Genomic DNA, 17158 nt, shown 5'->3' on the forward strand with positions numbered 1-17158 from the left:
GTAGGGGCGTATGCTGAATCTTAGGAAGGAGGGGCCAGGTAGGCATCGCTGGCCGCCTTTTACAAATGGCTTCGGAGAAAGTAGAATCCAATTTTCCTAAGTAGATTCTTGGGGGCGGCCATCAGCCTTATGCTTCTCAGGGAATCAGTAGTGTGGGAGAGTAGGGGGTGGGGAGCAGGTCAGGGAGCAGGGATGGGGGTGGGATAGGCAGCTGGAGAAACGCTTGCGCCTCTCCAGACCCAAGGTGATGGTTTCAGGGATGCTGGAACGTGGGCCGGGGCAGGAAGCCCTTCAGCCTGGGTGGACCTCGCGCTGGACTGGCTGGCTCTGGGAGTGACAGTGTCTGTCTGCATTTCCCATCATTGCTGAACATGCTTGGGAAACGAGCTGCTGATCAGCTAGAGCTGGTGTTCTTCTGGGCTTTGGCGGCGGGTTTCTGATTGAGGAAATACAGAGAATGAACCTTCTGATGGGAAAAACCCTCACAGGATGATAAGAGGGAACAGCTAATTGGATCACACAGATCCTAGTGCTGGGGAAGCCGGTCGGAGTCTGTAGTCAGAAAACCTATCAGCCAGGTTGGCCTGTCAGGGTCACTCAGATGAGGCCTGAGAGCTGTTTGCCCAACCTAGGGGTGGACTGCACCCCTGGCACTTCTCCTGGAGGTCTGCCAGCCCGACCCCTAGAGCCACAGCCACCCACAGGGGCCTGAGTACGGCCGGGTCTGGGCTGGCTTGGTGACCAGGATGCTCAGAGGAAGCAGGAGCAGAGCCCGGGGCCTTGGCGGGAGTTGGGGTATGTGCCCCACATAGTAGGCCTCCCTGGGCAGCCGTCTGTGTGTTGTAGGTGGCCCAGCCTCCTTGGTGCCAGCGACTGAGGCCAGGTTCCTGCCCCCAGCACACGCGCTCTGTGTGTGTGATCCTCTGGTTCTTCTGCTGAGGCAAAACTCGCCCCTTGCAGTTTCTAAGAAGGTCTGGGCACCCTGGCCTGCCCTTCCCGTGGGCAAAGTCCAGCTTTTCACCCAGCCGGTGTCAGGTTGAGGTGAAGGGAAGACCAGCCCTTGACCTCATGGAAAACCCTCTAAAGACCCGGAGGGGAGCCCAGATCATCGTCTGTAGGGGCAGTAAACGCTTTCTGAGTCGCCATCCGGGGTGGTGACCTTGGGCGGGCCATTCTTCCTTTCCTTGGCCGCTGGCAATTTACACAGAACGTGCTTAGGATGCTTGGGCACTACTGGCCTTGCGGTGCTTGTTTTTGGGGGTGCATGGAGGGGAGGGAGAGGTGGAGGCAGGGAGCGCCAGGTCAGCCGCCCACCTCTCTCTCTCATCGGCAGATCCACATGAAGACCATGCCTGCCGCCATGTTCAGACTGCTCACAGGCCAGGAGACCCCGCTGTACATCTAGGCTGCCTGCCTGCACCCTGATGAGCGGGAGCCAGACCCAGGACCTGACCCCTGACCCCACAGCGCACCCGAGGACACCAGCTCTGCTGAAGGGCATGCCCTCACCACCCACTTTTATTTTTTGGACTAAAAGGGGTATGTCTGAATTCAAGGAGGATCCCAGGAAGCAGTCTCTGTAGAACAGTCCAGTGTTTTGCCACATCCCGAGTTTTCTCACCGCAATGGGCGAGGGCTTGTCTGTACTTCCGTGTGGTGCAGAGCCAGTGTGCAGGGCAGACATGGGGACCTCTGGCCACAGCTGTGCAGGGAGCCCGGGGGGGGGACAGTGGCAGTGCCCCCACCCTCTGCAGGGGCTCAGGCTCCTGCAGGGAGGGTGTCCAACGGCCGAGCATGGGCGGCCAGCTCTCAGGATGTGACCGGTCACTGAAGCCGGGTGATGGTGTTTCTGAGAAAGGAGACGTCCCCGAGTTACATAAAGGGTGATGTCCACAACCTCAAGACTCCACACTTAGACAATATCACCGTTTTGACTCTTATCCAACAAGCCGCTCTTCACAGTAGGCTTTTCCGACGATCTGTGACCACACCTGCTGTCCATGCTCACCTGTCCACTGGTCCCTGGATGCCCCTGGGCAGCCTCCCGCCTCTGTGGGCCAGCTGCCTCATCACAATCTCTGCATCCACGCATCCACACGTGCGCTCTCGCCTCGGACACCAGACCCACGCCGGACACTTGTGGTCCCTGGGGCCCCACATCTGGTCTCTTCGCTGTTAGCGGCAGCATTCCTTGCGTGTAGATCAAGTGCAGCATAGTCTAGCCCCGCCTGCAGAGCTCAGCGATCACCGAGGTTGTTCTGTCTGGAAGTCTCTCTCTTGGGCCCAGGCCTTGAAGAAAACACTGTGACTTAAGAAGCCTTACCATGCGGTAACTAAGCTCTAGGACCACTGGACGAGGGTGACCTGTGTGTTGCATGCCGCCGACCTTGGGAAGACTCGCTAATACCACTAATAAACCTGAGGTCACGATGGAAAGCTGTCCTGCAGCTGGTTTGTTGATAGGGACGCAGCCGCCTAGCTTCCCTTTGACTCCGTGCCTCTCTGTCCAGCTCTGGAAGGGGGTCTTCTCGCTGGGTGTGAGGACTTTGGGCATGAATTGGTCAAGGGAGAGCAGGGATGGGGGGTCTTGGGCTTCTCCTGGCTTAGATTGGAATTGCCTCTGTAGAGGCATGTGCGTGGATAGAGAAGGAAGCTGGCCCACTTGCAGCACTGGCTCCTTGCCTGCAGCCACTCTGCAACCCATCTAGTGTAACAACAGGACTGGCCATCACTGACTGCACTTCATGGTCATTGTCCTGTGGCATGGGAAGGCGGGGTGAGCCTGGGATTTGGTCAGAAGCACTGGTTTGTGTCCAGCATGTTACCGGGGACACTGGACAAGCAGGGCCCCTTCTCTGGCTGGGATCCTGGCTCCATGCTGTGAACTAATAGCCGGGGCTGGACCACACTATGCAGTGAGAGCTGGAAGGCAGAGGCCTCAGCTCAGGGGGCCCAGGGGGCTGGCTCTGCAGTGCCCTGGATGAGGTAGGTGAACAGGCTACAGTGGGGAAGCCCATGGCTAGCAAATGACATGGGGACAGGTGCCCCATCAAACAGTAACACATAAAAACAAAATTAAAGAGGGTTTTAAGCCAGCTTCAATCCCTCCCAGAAGCCAGGGTGCATCCCACGGAGAGACAGCTAGAGGCCAGCATCTGTGGGACCTACCTGTGTCTAGGCACCTGTCTTGTCCTTGTCTCTAGAAGCATGTTAGGAAATGCATGTCAGGGGGCCAGGGGTGGTCACACTCCCTTCCTGGCTGTCCAGCCTGACCCTGGCTCGGGACCTGGTCACCAGCAGTGACACATGGTTCTCAGAGTCTGTCCTAGTCAGACCTCAGAGACACAGAGGCCAGAAATAGCTTTTATTAAAACACTGATCATTATGAAAACACCTTGAGGTACATTAAATACAGCCTGCCAGTTGTACAAACAGGCTTGAAAACAATTTCCTATAAATTCTGCCTTCATAGCAGCATCTGTGGATTGGTACAGCCAAGGGGAGAAAAACATCCATTTAAAATGAGATTTCTTTTCCATGGTTTGTTACAAGAATTTAATTTGTATCACTGTTGCCAGCTGAAGGGGCCCATAAGTCCTTGGAAAGGAAAGCTCCCTGATGTTTGACAAAGATTTGGGGTCCAGCACGCCCCCATCTCAGCATCCCTGTGGTGCCTGGGGGAGGGGGGTCTGATGGCAGTGTCCTGACAGGCTCTGGTTCCGAGGTAAGCCGGCCCTCTGGGGAAGGACGGGGAGTCAAGGGAGCAGAGGCACCAGACCCCATGCAGGGTGCATCCTGTGCCTCGGCTTCCACCATAGACCCTGGCGGCCCTCCTATTGGTGGTTAACCAGGGCAGGCAGAACAGGGCTGAGTGGGTGCGGGTGCAAAAGTGATGGGGGAACCAGCTTTCCCTGTGGCCAGGCACCCACATGGCCTGGGGCTCAGGGTGCTCGATGCAGGGACCCTGGTTCCCGGATGTCACTGAGTAGAGTGGGGTTGAAGGTGCTGGGGCCCCAGCCCGCTGCCAGGCACTGCTCTCTTCCTGGGACCTTTCCTGGAAGCTGGGAGCCAAGCCCTGTGGGAGCCCACGTGGTTGCCAGGCCCTCAGGAGGTGCTAGTCCAGTGGAGCAGGACTCAATGCAGAGTCCTCATCCAGAAACACTGAGTGTGAGAACGTGTCTGAGGACTGAGCATTGAGAACACCTAGATGACGGGCTTTGGGCCAGAGTGCCCACCTGCACCCAGGTGGAGGCACAGGCTGCGTCAGGTGTCCAGAGGCAAGAGATGTGTCCCCGTGCAGGGAGGTAATGCAGAGGACACGGAGCACCAGGCCAGGCCTCCTGGGGGGTCACCTGTCCGGCTGCTCAGTGACAGTTCCAATGCCCACAAGGTCAAGCCTCACTCGAGCGACAGCCACATCTGAGACTACAGGTTTAGCCTGGGAATCCACTGTGTGAGCCCCCAAGCCTAATGTGGGCCCCCCTGCCCACCCAGGTGAGCCCCCTGTAGCCTGCAAAGCTCTGGCTGCCACCCCACAGAGGCCCAGATGAAGAGGTGCAGGCTGGAGGCTCAGGGGAGACCCCTTGGAAAAACCATCAATTTACTATACCTACAGAGAGAGTGGCTTTGGGGACTTCAAAAGCCCTCAGCTGAGAAAAATTAAGAGATTTTCATTTTACAGTCTGGATAAAGTGCTCATAAATTCATCTCTGGGATGTCTCGAGTGGAGAAGTTCCAGCTGTCATCAGAGGCCTGAGTAGATATTGGTCCAGTTCTTACCTCTGGGAGGCGGTGATCAATGATAATGTGACTGAAACAAAGTGTTCACAGCTGACCGTCACCTGGGCTTCCTACCTTGGGGTCCAGGGGCTCCTCTGGGTGTCTGGGCTGGAAACACTCTCCCAGCCACCCTCTCCCCACTCCCTGACACACCCCAGCACACTGGCCCAGGCTGCTGGACCCCTGGCAGTGTGGGCACCTATCTGGCCCAACCCCTACACTCCCTGTGTTGGGCCCGTGGGTTGAGGACTGTGGGATTCAGCTGTCTTGTCTCATAGGAGCCACCAGCCACAGTCCAGGATGACACAGGTGTCCCTGTGGCTGCAGAAAGTTGAGGATGGTGCTGCCTTGGGGCCATGGTTGAGAAGTAGCTGCTGCTGAGGTCACCAGAGCCAGGGGTCCGGGGGGGTGGCACGAAGATCCAGGGCCCCCAAGGAGGCCTTTGCACACTCAGGGTGGGGTTTATGGAAAGGGATGGACAGCCCGCATCTTCCAAAGCAGATGCAGCTGCTGCTCAGCTGGGGAAGGGGCTGCTCTGGGTCATGAGATCCCTTGAGGCCAGTCTGGCCAAGGCAGATGCGGGAGAACCCTGGGGGCATCCACAGGGGCTTGCTATTCCAGGACAAAGTGCTCTGTGCCGAGCGGGTTAAAAAGACAGCGAAGAGGCTGCCAGAGAGGAAGCAGGGAAGATGCTCTGGTTGGCGGTGGGTGGAGCAGGGAGGGGTTGCCAAGGAGACAAGGTGATGGGGGTCTCTCAGAGCCCCTAGTCCCAGCCATCTGTCCCCCAGGGTGGCTGGGCCACTGGGGTGTCCCTCATTGTGTATGTGTTCACCAGATGTGGTGGCCGTGTGGCCCTTCGGGCAGATGGCTGAGCCCAGGATGCCATCTGGGCTAGAATTACTTAATTTCCTTAACAATCAGCATCTGAGACCGGGTAGATCGTGGATACAAACCACAAGGGAAAATGGACTCACTGCCTAATGCCCTGCTTGACCCACTTAAACACTAAATTAAGTCAGGAGTGGGGGGGATCCTGCTCCTCCACGGCCCCAACCTTGAAGATACTTCAGTTCAGCTAGATGCACGACCCTGTCACTGGATTCCTGTTGCTCAGCTCGTTCAAGGCGCCATCTGCCTGACAGCACCAAGGATTCACAAGGGACACGGGAGAGTCGTCTGCTGTGTCACCGGGCTAGGTAGGAAGTGTCACCCCCAGAGAACAGTGGACGGGGTTCTCATCCAGGGCAGAGCAGCTGTTTCCTGCCTGAACCACCCTGGATCGCAGCCTCTCCCCACACGCTCGGTGCCCCCGTGGGGACTCAGGCACCAGTTCATCCGCATCTGTGTCCACGCCCAGACGGAGGCGCTGTCACAGCTGGCCCAGGACATGGGTGCTGAGGACAGCCTCCTCCATGAGGCACTCCTCAGGGGGCACAGCTGAGCGGGCAGAGCCCACCACGTGCCTCACCTCCACGGGCAGGGAGCTGCTCGAGTGCTCCAAGAACTTGGCCACCAAGACCCTGGCGTCCTCAAAGGCCTTGCTGTCCACTAAGGAGCGCAGCCGCTCTTTGGAAACTGTCTGTAAGGCCTCTGGCGTTGACCGCGGGTCTGCTTTCCAGGCGTCTGATTCCCTGGGTGAGAGTTGGTGCCGAAAGGTGTAGGCGGCCGTGATTGAGTGAGACAGGGTCGCTGAAAATTGGGGGAAAGACACAATCTGAGAACAACGGACACAAAACAGAAGGCAGCCGTCCAGGAATTCCTTGAAAAGCAAACACAGGGATGATTTGGACAAACTCTGCCCAGATTCCCGTGTCCCAGCCTGGTCCTCACTTCCTGTGTCCCTCTGTGCCTGGCCCCTCGCACCCCTGAGTTCAGCCTGCATTAATCTAGAGGGGCTGCAGCCTCCTGGAGTTGAAGGGCTGGGAATGGGAGGGTGGGATTCAAAGCTTGCTGGCGAGATAGGGGCTGGGCAGGGGTCTCAGTTCTCTGCTGGAATTCACAAGCATTGTGTGTGTTGGGGGGATGGGGTGTGATGCCCCTTCTCAGCCTTCCCCAGCTCCATGACCTTTGCCCTTGAGGGCTGGATGGCATCTGAACACACATCTGCCTGGAGAGCAGAGCAGAGGGTGGCAGAGGGCAGTGAGAGTCCCTCCCCATGTCAAGGACAGACAGCAGCCATGCCTCTCGAGGCAGCCAGCTCAGGGCCCAGGGCCCCCATGCCAAGGGTGGGGAAATGACACCAGCTCCCAGTAGGGTCGTGGCCTCTCTGGATGACCCACAGAAAGAACCCCATCAAGGAACCCAGCTCCAGGCGGTCAGCTGTGATGAGTTGCCAAGGACCAGCCTAAGGCCCGGCCTGCCCCATCTATGTTGCAGGTCACACAAGAGAACACATTCTGGGTGGTCTGGGGTGTGTTTTGTGGCAGTGAGCAATCCTGGTAATGAAGCATGAGAAACTGTACAAGACTCACACATGGGGGGTGGGGGCCTCTCCCCTCCAAATAGAAACTCATAAATACAGTAAAACCAGTGATAAATCAGGTGTAGCCTCTAATAAAGCCCACCAAGAGAGTGGGGAATGGTGGAGGGCAGCCCATCTTCCAAACCCAGAGGGCTGGGTCTTCTACATGCCTGGACCACTCTGGGAGGGGCTGGCTGGGTTTAGACACAAGGCAGCTGAGGACCACTGGTACTTCCGCCCCCTGCACAGAAGTTATCAAAGGGTTTCAGAAAAGGGGTGTCTCACCAGTCCCCAGTGCTGCTCGGGACAGTCCTGCTTCGAGGTCCTGGCTGCAGGATGGGGTGTGTGAAGAGGCATCACCTTAACCAGAAAGAGTTCAGTTAATACATAGCCCAGGGGGAAGGAATTCCCGATAATACTATAGTGACCCTCCTGTGTCTAAGATGGACATCAGAGGTAAGGCCAGCAGTGGAGACCCCTGAATATAAACCCGGGGGAGGAGGTCCCCTGGCCTGTCACTTTCTCAGCACAGCCTCAGCAAAGGGCAGCCAGCTGACACCACTGACAAACCCAGAGCCCTTCATCCCAATCCCCATCCACATCTGGGGGTCCAGGCGCCTGGGAGGCACGTGCTTTTGATGAACAAAACAGTAACTGTCAGAGGCGACAGCATGGAGAGGCAGTCACAGGGGTGACAGCTTGTAAGCAAGCCATCACTGCTCTTTAGATCCATCCCTAATATGTCAGGGTTTGCAGTGCATGAGCTTCACTGGAGGGGTGGGGAGCAGGGACCCCAATTGGGTGGTGGTAGCCCTAAGGGGCTTAGAAACATCTGAGCCAGGAGCATGTGAGCAGCCAGTGCGTCCTCAGGAGAAGGTTGTGGGGGAGGTGGTGGGTGAGCTGGCGGGGGGTGCAGGAGGGATGGGAGGGGTGCTGACCAGAAGCGGCAGAGGCACTGCCTGTACTTTCCAGTGGGGCATCTCAGGCAGTGACCTGGGTGGACACTGGCTCCATGCAGGGATGGGGTTCTCCTGGGGGCAGGATGGGATCTAATCCACCTGGGGTTCAGCTGGACAAGACCATTGACTGGTCCAGGCGCCACTGGTCTCCTCTGACTTCTTTCACTGTATGGACAAGTCCCCACAGCGATGGTACTTGTGGTCAAGGGCCTCCCAACTTTTAGTGGCACAGACCCAGAAGGAGGTGGGGGTCTTCCAACTTCAGGATGTATGAGACCCCCTAGGGTGTGCTGTTGGACTGCAAGGTGCAGGACCCTTGGGCCAGGTCTCCCAAACTGGGGGCGCCTAATGTCATGTGGACAACACTGACCTGACCCAGCGTGCTCACGATGTGTCGATGCAGCCAGGTCTTACGTGGCTCCTTGTCCCACCAGATCCCTCAGCAGACACAGGCACTTCCCACAAGTGTGTAACCCAGGCTGGTCCTGGCAGGGGAGTCACCCAGGCTGAGACGGATACAGACTGTGGGCTCTGCCTGACCGGAGGCCTCACAGGCCCCAAAGCTGGTGTGAAGCCTGCAGGTTAACGCCAAGGCTGGCAGACCTGCCCAGAAGGCTGTCATCTCCCTGAACTTCCGTCTGCCTGCCCTCCTCCCTGACTGAGCAGCAAGCTCAGTCGGAGCACAGCAGAAGTTGCAGGCTGGCCATCCCCCTTCCAGGCTTCGGACATCAAGTTCACATTGCCCATGTGGACAGAGGGGCCGGGGCCGCTGTACCTGTCGTCCTGGACGTGCATGAAGTGGGGTCACTGATGGAGCGGGCCATGCGCCTGGGACCTGGCCGCACCCGTGTGCCCTTGTGGGGGCCCTCGGGGGACGTGTGGTGGGGATGCGGGGTAGGTAGCGGGGTGCCCGTGGGGTTGTCGGGGGACAGGTGGCTCAGGCCAGGAGCAGCGCTGCCCTCGGAGGCCAGGAGGCTGGAGCTGTCAGCCAGTACTGCAAAGAAAGGGACCCGAGTTAGTGCTGGTGACCACCGAGCCCCCCACCATGAGGGAGAGTGTCCTCCAGAGTCCTCCCAGGGGGCAGGTGCAGCCCACCCTCCAAACTCCAAGCCTGGAAAAAACCCTGTCATTGTGTGAGGCTGATAGTGCTCCGTGTGGAAAGAAGGGGGACCAGAATCACTCCAGGAGGGCCATGGGCTCCACAAGAGATTCCAAGTCAGAAACCAGCTGCACCTCCCATCCAGGGCATCCTGGGGCGGGGAGTCTGAAGCACAGGAAGGTGCACAGGAAGGGTCTCTCGCTCCAAGGGCAGGGCCTGTGCAGAGAGAGGTGGGGGCTTGAGGGACCCTAGCACCCCCAGCCAGGTTCCAGTGGGTCTGAGAACCTGTCTGCCCTGACACAGGCCCAGAGTGCAGCCCCTCATCAGGCAGGGGGTTAGCCCAGCCCTCACCACTCTGGAGGTGGCCTGGCACCAGGTATTGAACAAGCTGCCCTGACGCCCCAGGTGTGAGAACTGCTGCTCAGGCCGGGCTCCACCCCTTGCTTCTCCACAGGTGGCCCTGAGGCGGGACTGGACCAGGATCCATCTAAACAGGGTCCCTAGCAGACCTGTATGCACACCAGGGCCTGAGGACCACCTCACTGCCCTCCCTCCTGACTGAAGTAGATGTTCAAGTTGAGCGGCCCACTTGGGGGACATGTGATAAGAACCACAGCAGCTCGAACTCCTGCAGGGAGGTGAGGGGAAGCTTTGGGGTCGTTCTTTCCTCTCCTTCCTGTGGGTGCTGGGGGAGCCTCTCTATTCCCAGAGGTCCCAAGTGCCCCACATCCATGCACATCCTGTGCCCAGGGCCCACCCAGTCACCCCCAGTCCCTGGACAAAGATATGCAGCTGAGAGAGGGTGGGAAAGAGGTGACAGGCAGCCAAGCGGGAGCTGGCTGACGTGACCCTGTCCTGCAGCACCTGCGCTCAGCCACCCCCCTGCCCCACTCTCCACTGCTGCCGCCCAAGAGGTGGTTTGAAACCATCAGTCCCATCTGTCCATTTGGAAAAACAAAGATGAGCCAGATCTCACAGATTACATTAAAAAAAAAAAAAATCTTCAGGATCATCAACACTTTCCTTCTTTAAGATACTGTAAGAAGAAAATATGTGAGAATAAACCTGCAGCCATGGGGTGGAGAAAGATTTTATAAACATGATATTGATAGAAACCATAAAGGAAAAGCCTGATACATTTGACAACAGAAGGAATGGCAAACTTGTGTATGGTGAAGGCCTCGTTAACAGACTTTGGAAACAAAGCCTGAACGGGGAAAGCAAGCCTGTCATAAACAGGAAAACTGTCGCTCTTACACATTTCCTCACTTCTCTATTTAGCAAATATTTTTCTTATTTGTTGTTATTGTTGTTTAGTTGCTAAGTTGTATCTGACTCTGCGACTCCATGAACAGGAATATGGAAAACCATGAATATGAACTCCATGCCAGGCTCCTCTGTTCATGGGATTTCACGGGAAAGAATACTGGAGTGGGGTGCCAATTCCTTCTCCAATTTTTCTTATAAATCTAAAAAAAAATAACTTCTAGAGAAAAAAATGGACCCCCAAACAGACCTACAAGTTGATGATAAACATGTAAAAACTTGACACTCACACAATCCTGTGTGTGTCAAGTTCACCTTTAAGAGTGGTTAAGGTCCCCAGGAGTGACAATGTTTGGGGGGGGGGTACAGGGTTTGTAACAAGCACCCTTGGTGGGAACATGAACTTGTAATAAAACCTTTCCAGGACACAGTGTGGTCAATATCCCCAAGTCCATGTTCCCCTGGACTTGGCAGTTTTCCTCACTGGAATTTATCCCAAGAAAATAATTGGGCAAGGGCCCAAAATCAAGTGTATAAATGTAGGAAAGAAAGAACACTTTCCTGTTTCATTAGAAAAGTTTAGACCTAGACATTGTCGTCATAAGTACTATAAAATCTTTTCAAGACTACCCAGCAGAGTGTTAAAAGTCTTTTGAATAGTATTCATTCCTGTGGACTCTGATCCCAATTTCCCCTCTCTTTTACCGCTTTATTGGGGTGTAATTTGTATGCAAAAGCCCTGTATATACTTAATGTATATAATTTGATGAGATGGGACATATGCACACAAAATTGATCCCAAGTTTCTCAATGTCAGTGAAAGTCCAGTGATTGAGTTCCTCAAGGACATGCAGTCACAGAGAGACAAATGTGACTTATCTCTGAATATATGTCGTTAATAGAAACCTGATAAAATTAGAACAACATTGCAGGAAAAACTGATGGTCCAAGGCTGATAACTCTTTTCTGCACACCGCCCTCAACTCCTTGGCTTGTGTCGTGTGACTATATCTTTGGGCTTCCCAGGTGGCTCAGAAGATAAAGAACCTGCCTGCAGTGCAAGAGTCATGGGTTTGATTGCTGGGTCAGGAAGATCCCCTGGAGAAGGAAATGGCAACCCACTCCAGTATTCTTGTCTGGAGAATTCCATGGACATAGGAGCCTGGTGGGCTACAGTCCATAGGATCACAAAGAGTCGGACAGGACTGAAGCGACTTAGCACGCACTCATGCAATAAATGCGTTCAGCAAGGTTGTCCAATTTGAGGTGAACACATGAGTGAATCCCCTGAGTCACAGTCAGTCACACATACTGACCATGAACATGCGGAAACCAAAGGTGTAAATCCAGTGCCGATGACAAGTTGTTCCAGAGAAAATGAAACATGTAACACACACACCAACAAAACCTGCCCAGGATCTGTAGGTGAAAATGATACTGTGAAACCACAGTGAAACCCACAGAGACAGACTGTGTTCCTGCCTTGGAAGACTCAGCTTTAGAAAGATGGTGATCCCCTAAAATACTGAACAAATGAACTTATTCTACACTGTGTTCCTGCCTTGGAAGACTCAGCTTTAGAAAGATGGTGATCCCCTAAAATACTGAACAAATGAACTTATTCTACACAGACTCAGATTTGGAGATCAGACTTGTGGTTGCCAAGGGGGAGAGGGAGTCAGAGGTGGGAAGGACTGGGAGTTTGGGATTAGCAGATGCAAACTTGTATGTAGAGACTGGACAAACAAGAAGGTTCTAATGTATGACACAGGGACCTGTATTCACTATCTTGGATAAACCACATGGAAAAGAATATGAAAAAAGAATGTGTGTATATGTATAACAGAGTCACTTTGCTGTGCAGCAGAAATTAACACAATATTGTAAAAAAAAAAAAAAAGATAGTGATTCTGTTCAAATAGCTGCACAGGTTTAATGTGATTCCTATCAAGATCCCAATAAGATACAGGTGAACTGATTGGCTATGAAAAGATTCTTTCTCCTTGGAAGAAAAGCTATGACAAACCTTGACAGTGTACTCAAAAGCAGAGATACCACTTTTCCGACAAAGGTCTGTACAGTAAAAGCTATGGTTTTTCCAGTAGTCATGTATGGATGTGAGAGTTGGACCATAAAGAAGGCTGAGCACTGAAGGACTGATGCTTTTCCACTATGGTGTTGGAGAAGACTCGTGAGAGTCCCTTGGACTCAAGGAGATCAAACCAGTCAATCCTAAAGGAAATCAATCCTGCATATTCACTGGAAGGACTGATGCTGAAGCTCCAATCCCTTGGTCACCTGATGCGAAGAGCCGGCCTGTTGGAAAAGACCCTGATGCTGGGAAAGATTGAAGGCAGAAGGAGAAGGGGATGACAGAGGACAAGATGGTTGGATGGCATCACTAACTCGATGTGAGTTTGGGCACACTTTGGGAGACAGTGAAGGACAGGGAAGCTTGGTGTGCTGCAGTCCATGGGGTTCCAAAGAGTCGGACACGACTAAGAGACTGAACAACAGCAGCAAATGAGGGAAAGGGCGCTGGGGTGAGCGGAGCGGACAAAGCCCCCTGGGGAAAGTATGAGGTTCCCAGGTCTGACCAGTGGGGCAGAGGAGGAGGATGTGTGGAGCCTCCCCTGTACCTAGCAGGAGTGGCTCCAGCAGCTCCCATCCCTTCAAGAGGAGGAGACAGAGGATGTAACAGGAGGAGAAGAGAAGAAAAAGGGAGGAGGAGACACGCCTGGAAAACTACCACCTTAAGTGTTTCAGACTGAAGAGGATGTACTTACCTTGTGAGCTGAAGCCCGCAGCGACGTCGGGGTCCCCGGGGCTGGGTTCAGTCACTTGCGGCTCCGTGCTCGGGAGCTGCAGTGGGAAACGGGATGTGGGTGGTCTGCTGTCTGAAGGGTGCATCACAGCCACCTCTAGAAAGGCAGGTTGACCCCAGAGCTCGTCTTCCACAGACATGTAAGCAGGGCTCCAATCTTCTGAATGTGTGGGGTGGGTGGAGGGAGACGCCATTTCCAAGACTGAAGCTCCTTCCTTGGACCTTCTGCACTCAACCGTGTGCTCACCCTGAGAGCCCACCCTGAGTCCGCTCGCCTTCTACTCACAGGCACTGTCTGGGACTGATGGAGGTCACATGGTCCCTGCCTCACCAGAAGCAACAGGACAGCCCTTCCCTCACCCCCACCCCCTCCTCTCTCCCTGCCCTCATCCTGGGAAGAGAAGGACCATGGCACCAACACTCATGGCACCGCAGTGCTCTGGGCTAGCAGTATGCACACAGGCAGGCACTGAACACGCTCCGCACTCCCCAGGGCTGCGTGCACCCGGCCTCCTCCTCTGCCGTCCCCTCACACGTGGGGTCAGGAGGCTGCTCCCAAGGCCAGGGGTCCAGGTGCACACGGAGCGTGTGCCAGGTTGATGCAGGCCCCCAAGCCCAGTGGAGGGGGTGGCTGTGAAACTCGAATCAGGGTGCACGGTCCTCACACTTTTGCAGCTTTCTTCTTGAATGACTGTAAGGCCCAGAGAGGCCTCGGGAGTGTGAGGGGAGAAACCAGCCTCCTCTGCTGAGCAGGGATGGGGCACGTCTGCTCTTTGACCACCCGCTTTGGGCTGGGATCCGCCCCAGGCTAGTGCATCTATGCCCTCCCTGCTTCAGGGCACAGCAGCCTCTCCCCTCCCCAGCCATGCACCTGAAGGCATGAACCCGTGTGCACTGACCCTGTGCCCCTCATGAACACCATCCCTGGGTCCTCGTGGGGTTGGCCAGCAGGGCTGGCCAGTAATGGGCTGGTGGAGGCTGGGAAGGTCAGGCGGGCTCTGTGGCGGGCCTGGTTCCAGCTCAGTAATTACATTTCTGTCTCCCTCCTGCTGAATCGAAAGCTTATAGTGGGTGCCCACCTTTCCTTTGTCAAGCAAGCGGGGGGATAGGCTACTGGCCCCCACCCCACTCCACCCCACCAGAGGGGTGAGCTGCACACCCACAGGGATCAGACAGGGAGGTGCCCCAATGGTCCCTTGAATCCCACATGTATATAATACCATCCAGCACTCAGCACTCCCTCTCTGCCAGGGAAGGGTTGGTTGGGGTGAATTCACAACATCCACACCAGGTAACCTGTGTGGGAAATCTGTGTCAAGAATCTCTAGCCAGGGACATCCCTGGTGGTCCAGTGGCTAAGACTCTGTGCTCCCAGTGCAGGCGGGCCTGGGTTCAATCCCTGGTCAGGGAACTAGATCTCACAGGCAGCAACTAAAAGTTCTCATGCTACAACTTAAGATTTCACACCCTGAAACAACAACAAAAAGATTCCACATGCCACCAAAGAAGATCAAAGATCCCACATTCGGCAACTAAGACTTTTTTTGTGATTTTTGCAGGAAGCGGTTTTAAAAAAAAAAAAATTTATTTATTTGGCAACTAAGATCGGGTGCAGCCAAATAAATAAATATTAAAAAAAAAACAACATCAAAACAGCCCCCTTCAAAATCACAAAAAAAGGAACAGTGCCCAGAGGTTCATTTCCTAACTCTTGCCTGTATCTAACCTTTTTGACTCCCTTTTTTTTTTTTGTAGGAGTGGGTGGCAACTTCAGGCCTGAAAATAAAAAGCTTCTGGCAATAAAGAAATATAAATAAAACAAGAGAAGTAAAATACACAGCAAGACAAGGTCAGGAGGAAATTGGATTCATGTCATGTTTTGCAGAAGCGGCACCGGCTTCTCTCTGGCTCACAGTCAAACCTGGTGTCAAGAGGAGACAGTTCCTGGGAGCAGGGCATCCATCACCCTGGTGAGCAGGGTGTCAGGGTTGAACTTGAACGTGCCCCGCCCTCACCACCCCATGTCCAAGGCCACCTGGCCACAGCTCAGCTGTGGGGGAATGGCTGCTCACTTCAACCAGCATTGTCGGTGAAACACAGAGGCAGTGGAAGAAATATATTTGCAGCATAGAATTGGAGCTGAAATTTGAGTTTAGCAATAAAGGCTCATAACAGCTCCCACAGGACAGAGGGTGAAAGGGCTGGGAAAGGAGAGGCTGCATGAATGATGTAATGTGGATGCTCTGATGCCTGCATTTGTTTATTCCCAGATGTGTTGTTTTGACCACTTATCGTAACTGAAAAGTCAATTGGCATTTAGGCAAATAAGCAAAGTTTCCCCATCTCCCTTTCTTGCAGGAAGCTGGGGCTAACACGTCTTGTGTGGAAACTCTGCCCTATGTCTGTAACAAGTTTCCTACTCCTGGCTGAGGTCAGGCAGCTGTATCCTAGGTTCACAGAGCGCTGTCCTTGGGTCGGGGTGGGGGCAGTTATCAGCAATCGAGGAAAAGGGGCACTAAGGTTTTGGGCTCATTTTCCAAAACAATCTTTCAAGATACTTGACTTACAGGTTTTCAAATGTAAAAGTCGTTTTGTCTGAAAATACAAATAATAACTTTGAGGCCTTGGGGTTGGACACAGCTCTGTCATGTCCCTCACCTTTCTCACAACTTCTGGCCCCACCCACTGTATTGCCACCAAAATCCCCAAAGCCCTGTTAGGTCACATCCACCCCAGATGCTCAGGTGCTCAAAGGAAGGTCTACAGTGTGGCGTCCAGGGTCATCAATCAGCATCCACATCATTCCCGTGAACCCTCTTCCTGCCCCCTAGGCCTCCACGAGGAGCTGCTCTGGCTCACAAGCCCCATCCACCCACAATGGCCCAGCTGGCCCTTCCTCCGAGGCCACAGAGAAGTCCATTTGTCCCTGTCCTGTGACCCTGAGGAAGGGGACCCCATTCACCTCTGGATCATGGAAACTGTGAACCAGTGCACGGTATTACGGACCCCCCGGATCACGTGCAGGACATCAACCTGGCAAATTTGCCCACTTTCCTGTTGTAGAAAGAAACTCCCTGCTTCCAGTCCTGCCCCAAGCTCAGGCCACGGAGAAGAGAGCTCATCGCAGACCAAATCAGAAGGGAACCTGAATGAGGCCAAAACACATGGTCAAAATGAACATGCTGAGTTCGGAGGTGGGGGGGAGGCATGTTTCTTTCCAAGTCAAAAATCTATTGAGATGCGCGGCCTCTGCTCTGCTCAGACTTGCACGGCGTCTGCTTGTCTTTCCAGGGGCAGTTGTCTTCCTCTCTTTATCCAAAGGAGCACAAATAGGCAATTTATACACATCTGACCTAACAAGGGTGTAATTAACCTTCTCATCTTCTGGGGAGAGGGGCTCGTGCTTTAAGGGAGCTGCTCCTGACTGTCAAGTTAGGGGGAGGGCTGCCTGGGAGAGGGGGCAACTGGCAGGCACAGTGTTCCTTCCATGGATGGGAGGGGTTCCTGGACTCCCAGCGTCCCCTACTCCCCCTGCTCCCCTGGGGTGTCTGTGGAATTGGAAAGTGCTGCCAGGCCACAGGGTCAGAGAGAATCAGCCAGCGGCCCCTGGACTGGGAGGAGGAGGGGTGTGGTGGCCCTTTCATCGCAGATGCTGCCAGCCAGGCCCAGGGAAGGGGGGCCACATCCAGTGACAACAATCAACTGTGCAGGCGCTTGTAATCTGCCAGTGTCTGAGCTAACGCAAGCTCATGTAAGATGGGTCTTTGCCC

General features: G+C 54.5%; 2 protein-coding genes across 13 annotated transcripts in view; one reads left to right on the top strand and one right to left on the bottom strand.

Annotated features, from left to right (window-relative positions):
- Window positions 1–3684, top strand: part of APBA2 (amyloid beta precursor protein binding family A member 2) — a 140009-nt gene extending 136325 nt beyond the window's left edge. For all 12 annotated transcript variants that reach the window (XM_061394630.1, XM_061394625.1, XM_061394632.1 and 9 more), the window contains one exon: window positions 1334–3684. In XM_061394630.1, coding sequence (XP_061250614.1) covers window positions 1334–1405 — 72 coding nt within the window. In that variant the 3' untranslated portion in view covers window positions 1406–3684. The remainder of the gene's footprint in view (window positions 1–1333) is intronic.
- Window positions 3345–17158, bottom strand: part of ENTREP2 (endosomal transmembrane epsin interactor 2) — a 241233-nt gene continuing 227419 nt past the window's right edge. Inside the window, exons 8-11 of the mRNA XM_061394637.1 lie at window positions 13351–13426; window positions 8975–9193; window positions 7526–7600; window positions 3345–6468 (exon numbers count right to left, since the gene is read on the bottom strand). Coding sequence (XP_061250621.1) covers window positions 6149–6468; window positions 7526–7600; window positions 8975–9193; window positions 13351–13426 — 690 coding nt within the window. The 3' untranslated portion in view covers window positions 3345–6148. The remainder of the gene's footprint in view (window positions 6469–7525; window positions 7601–8974; window positions 9194–13350; window positions 13427–17158) is intronic.

This window comes from Bos javanicus, chromosome 21, assembly GCF_032452875.1.
Source record: "Bos javanicus breed banteng chromosome 21, ARS-OSU_banteng_1.0, whole genome shotgun sequence".
Classification (NCBI taxonomy): Eukaryota; Metazoa; Chordata; class Mammalia; order Artiodactyla; family Bovidae; genus Bos; species Bos javanicus.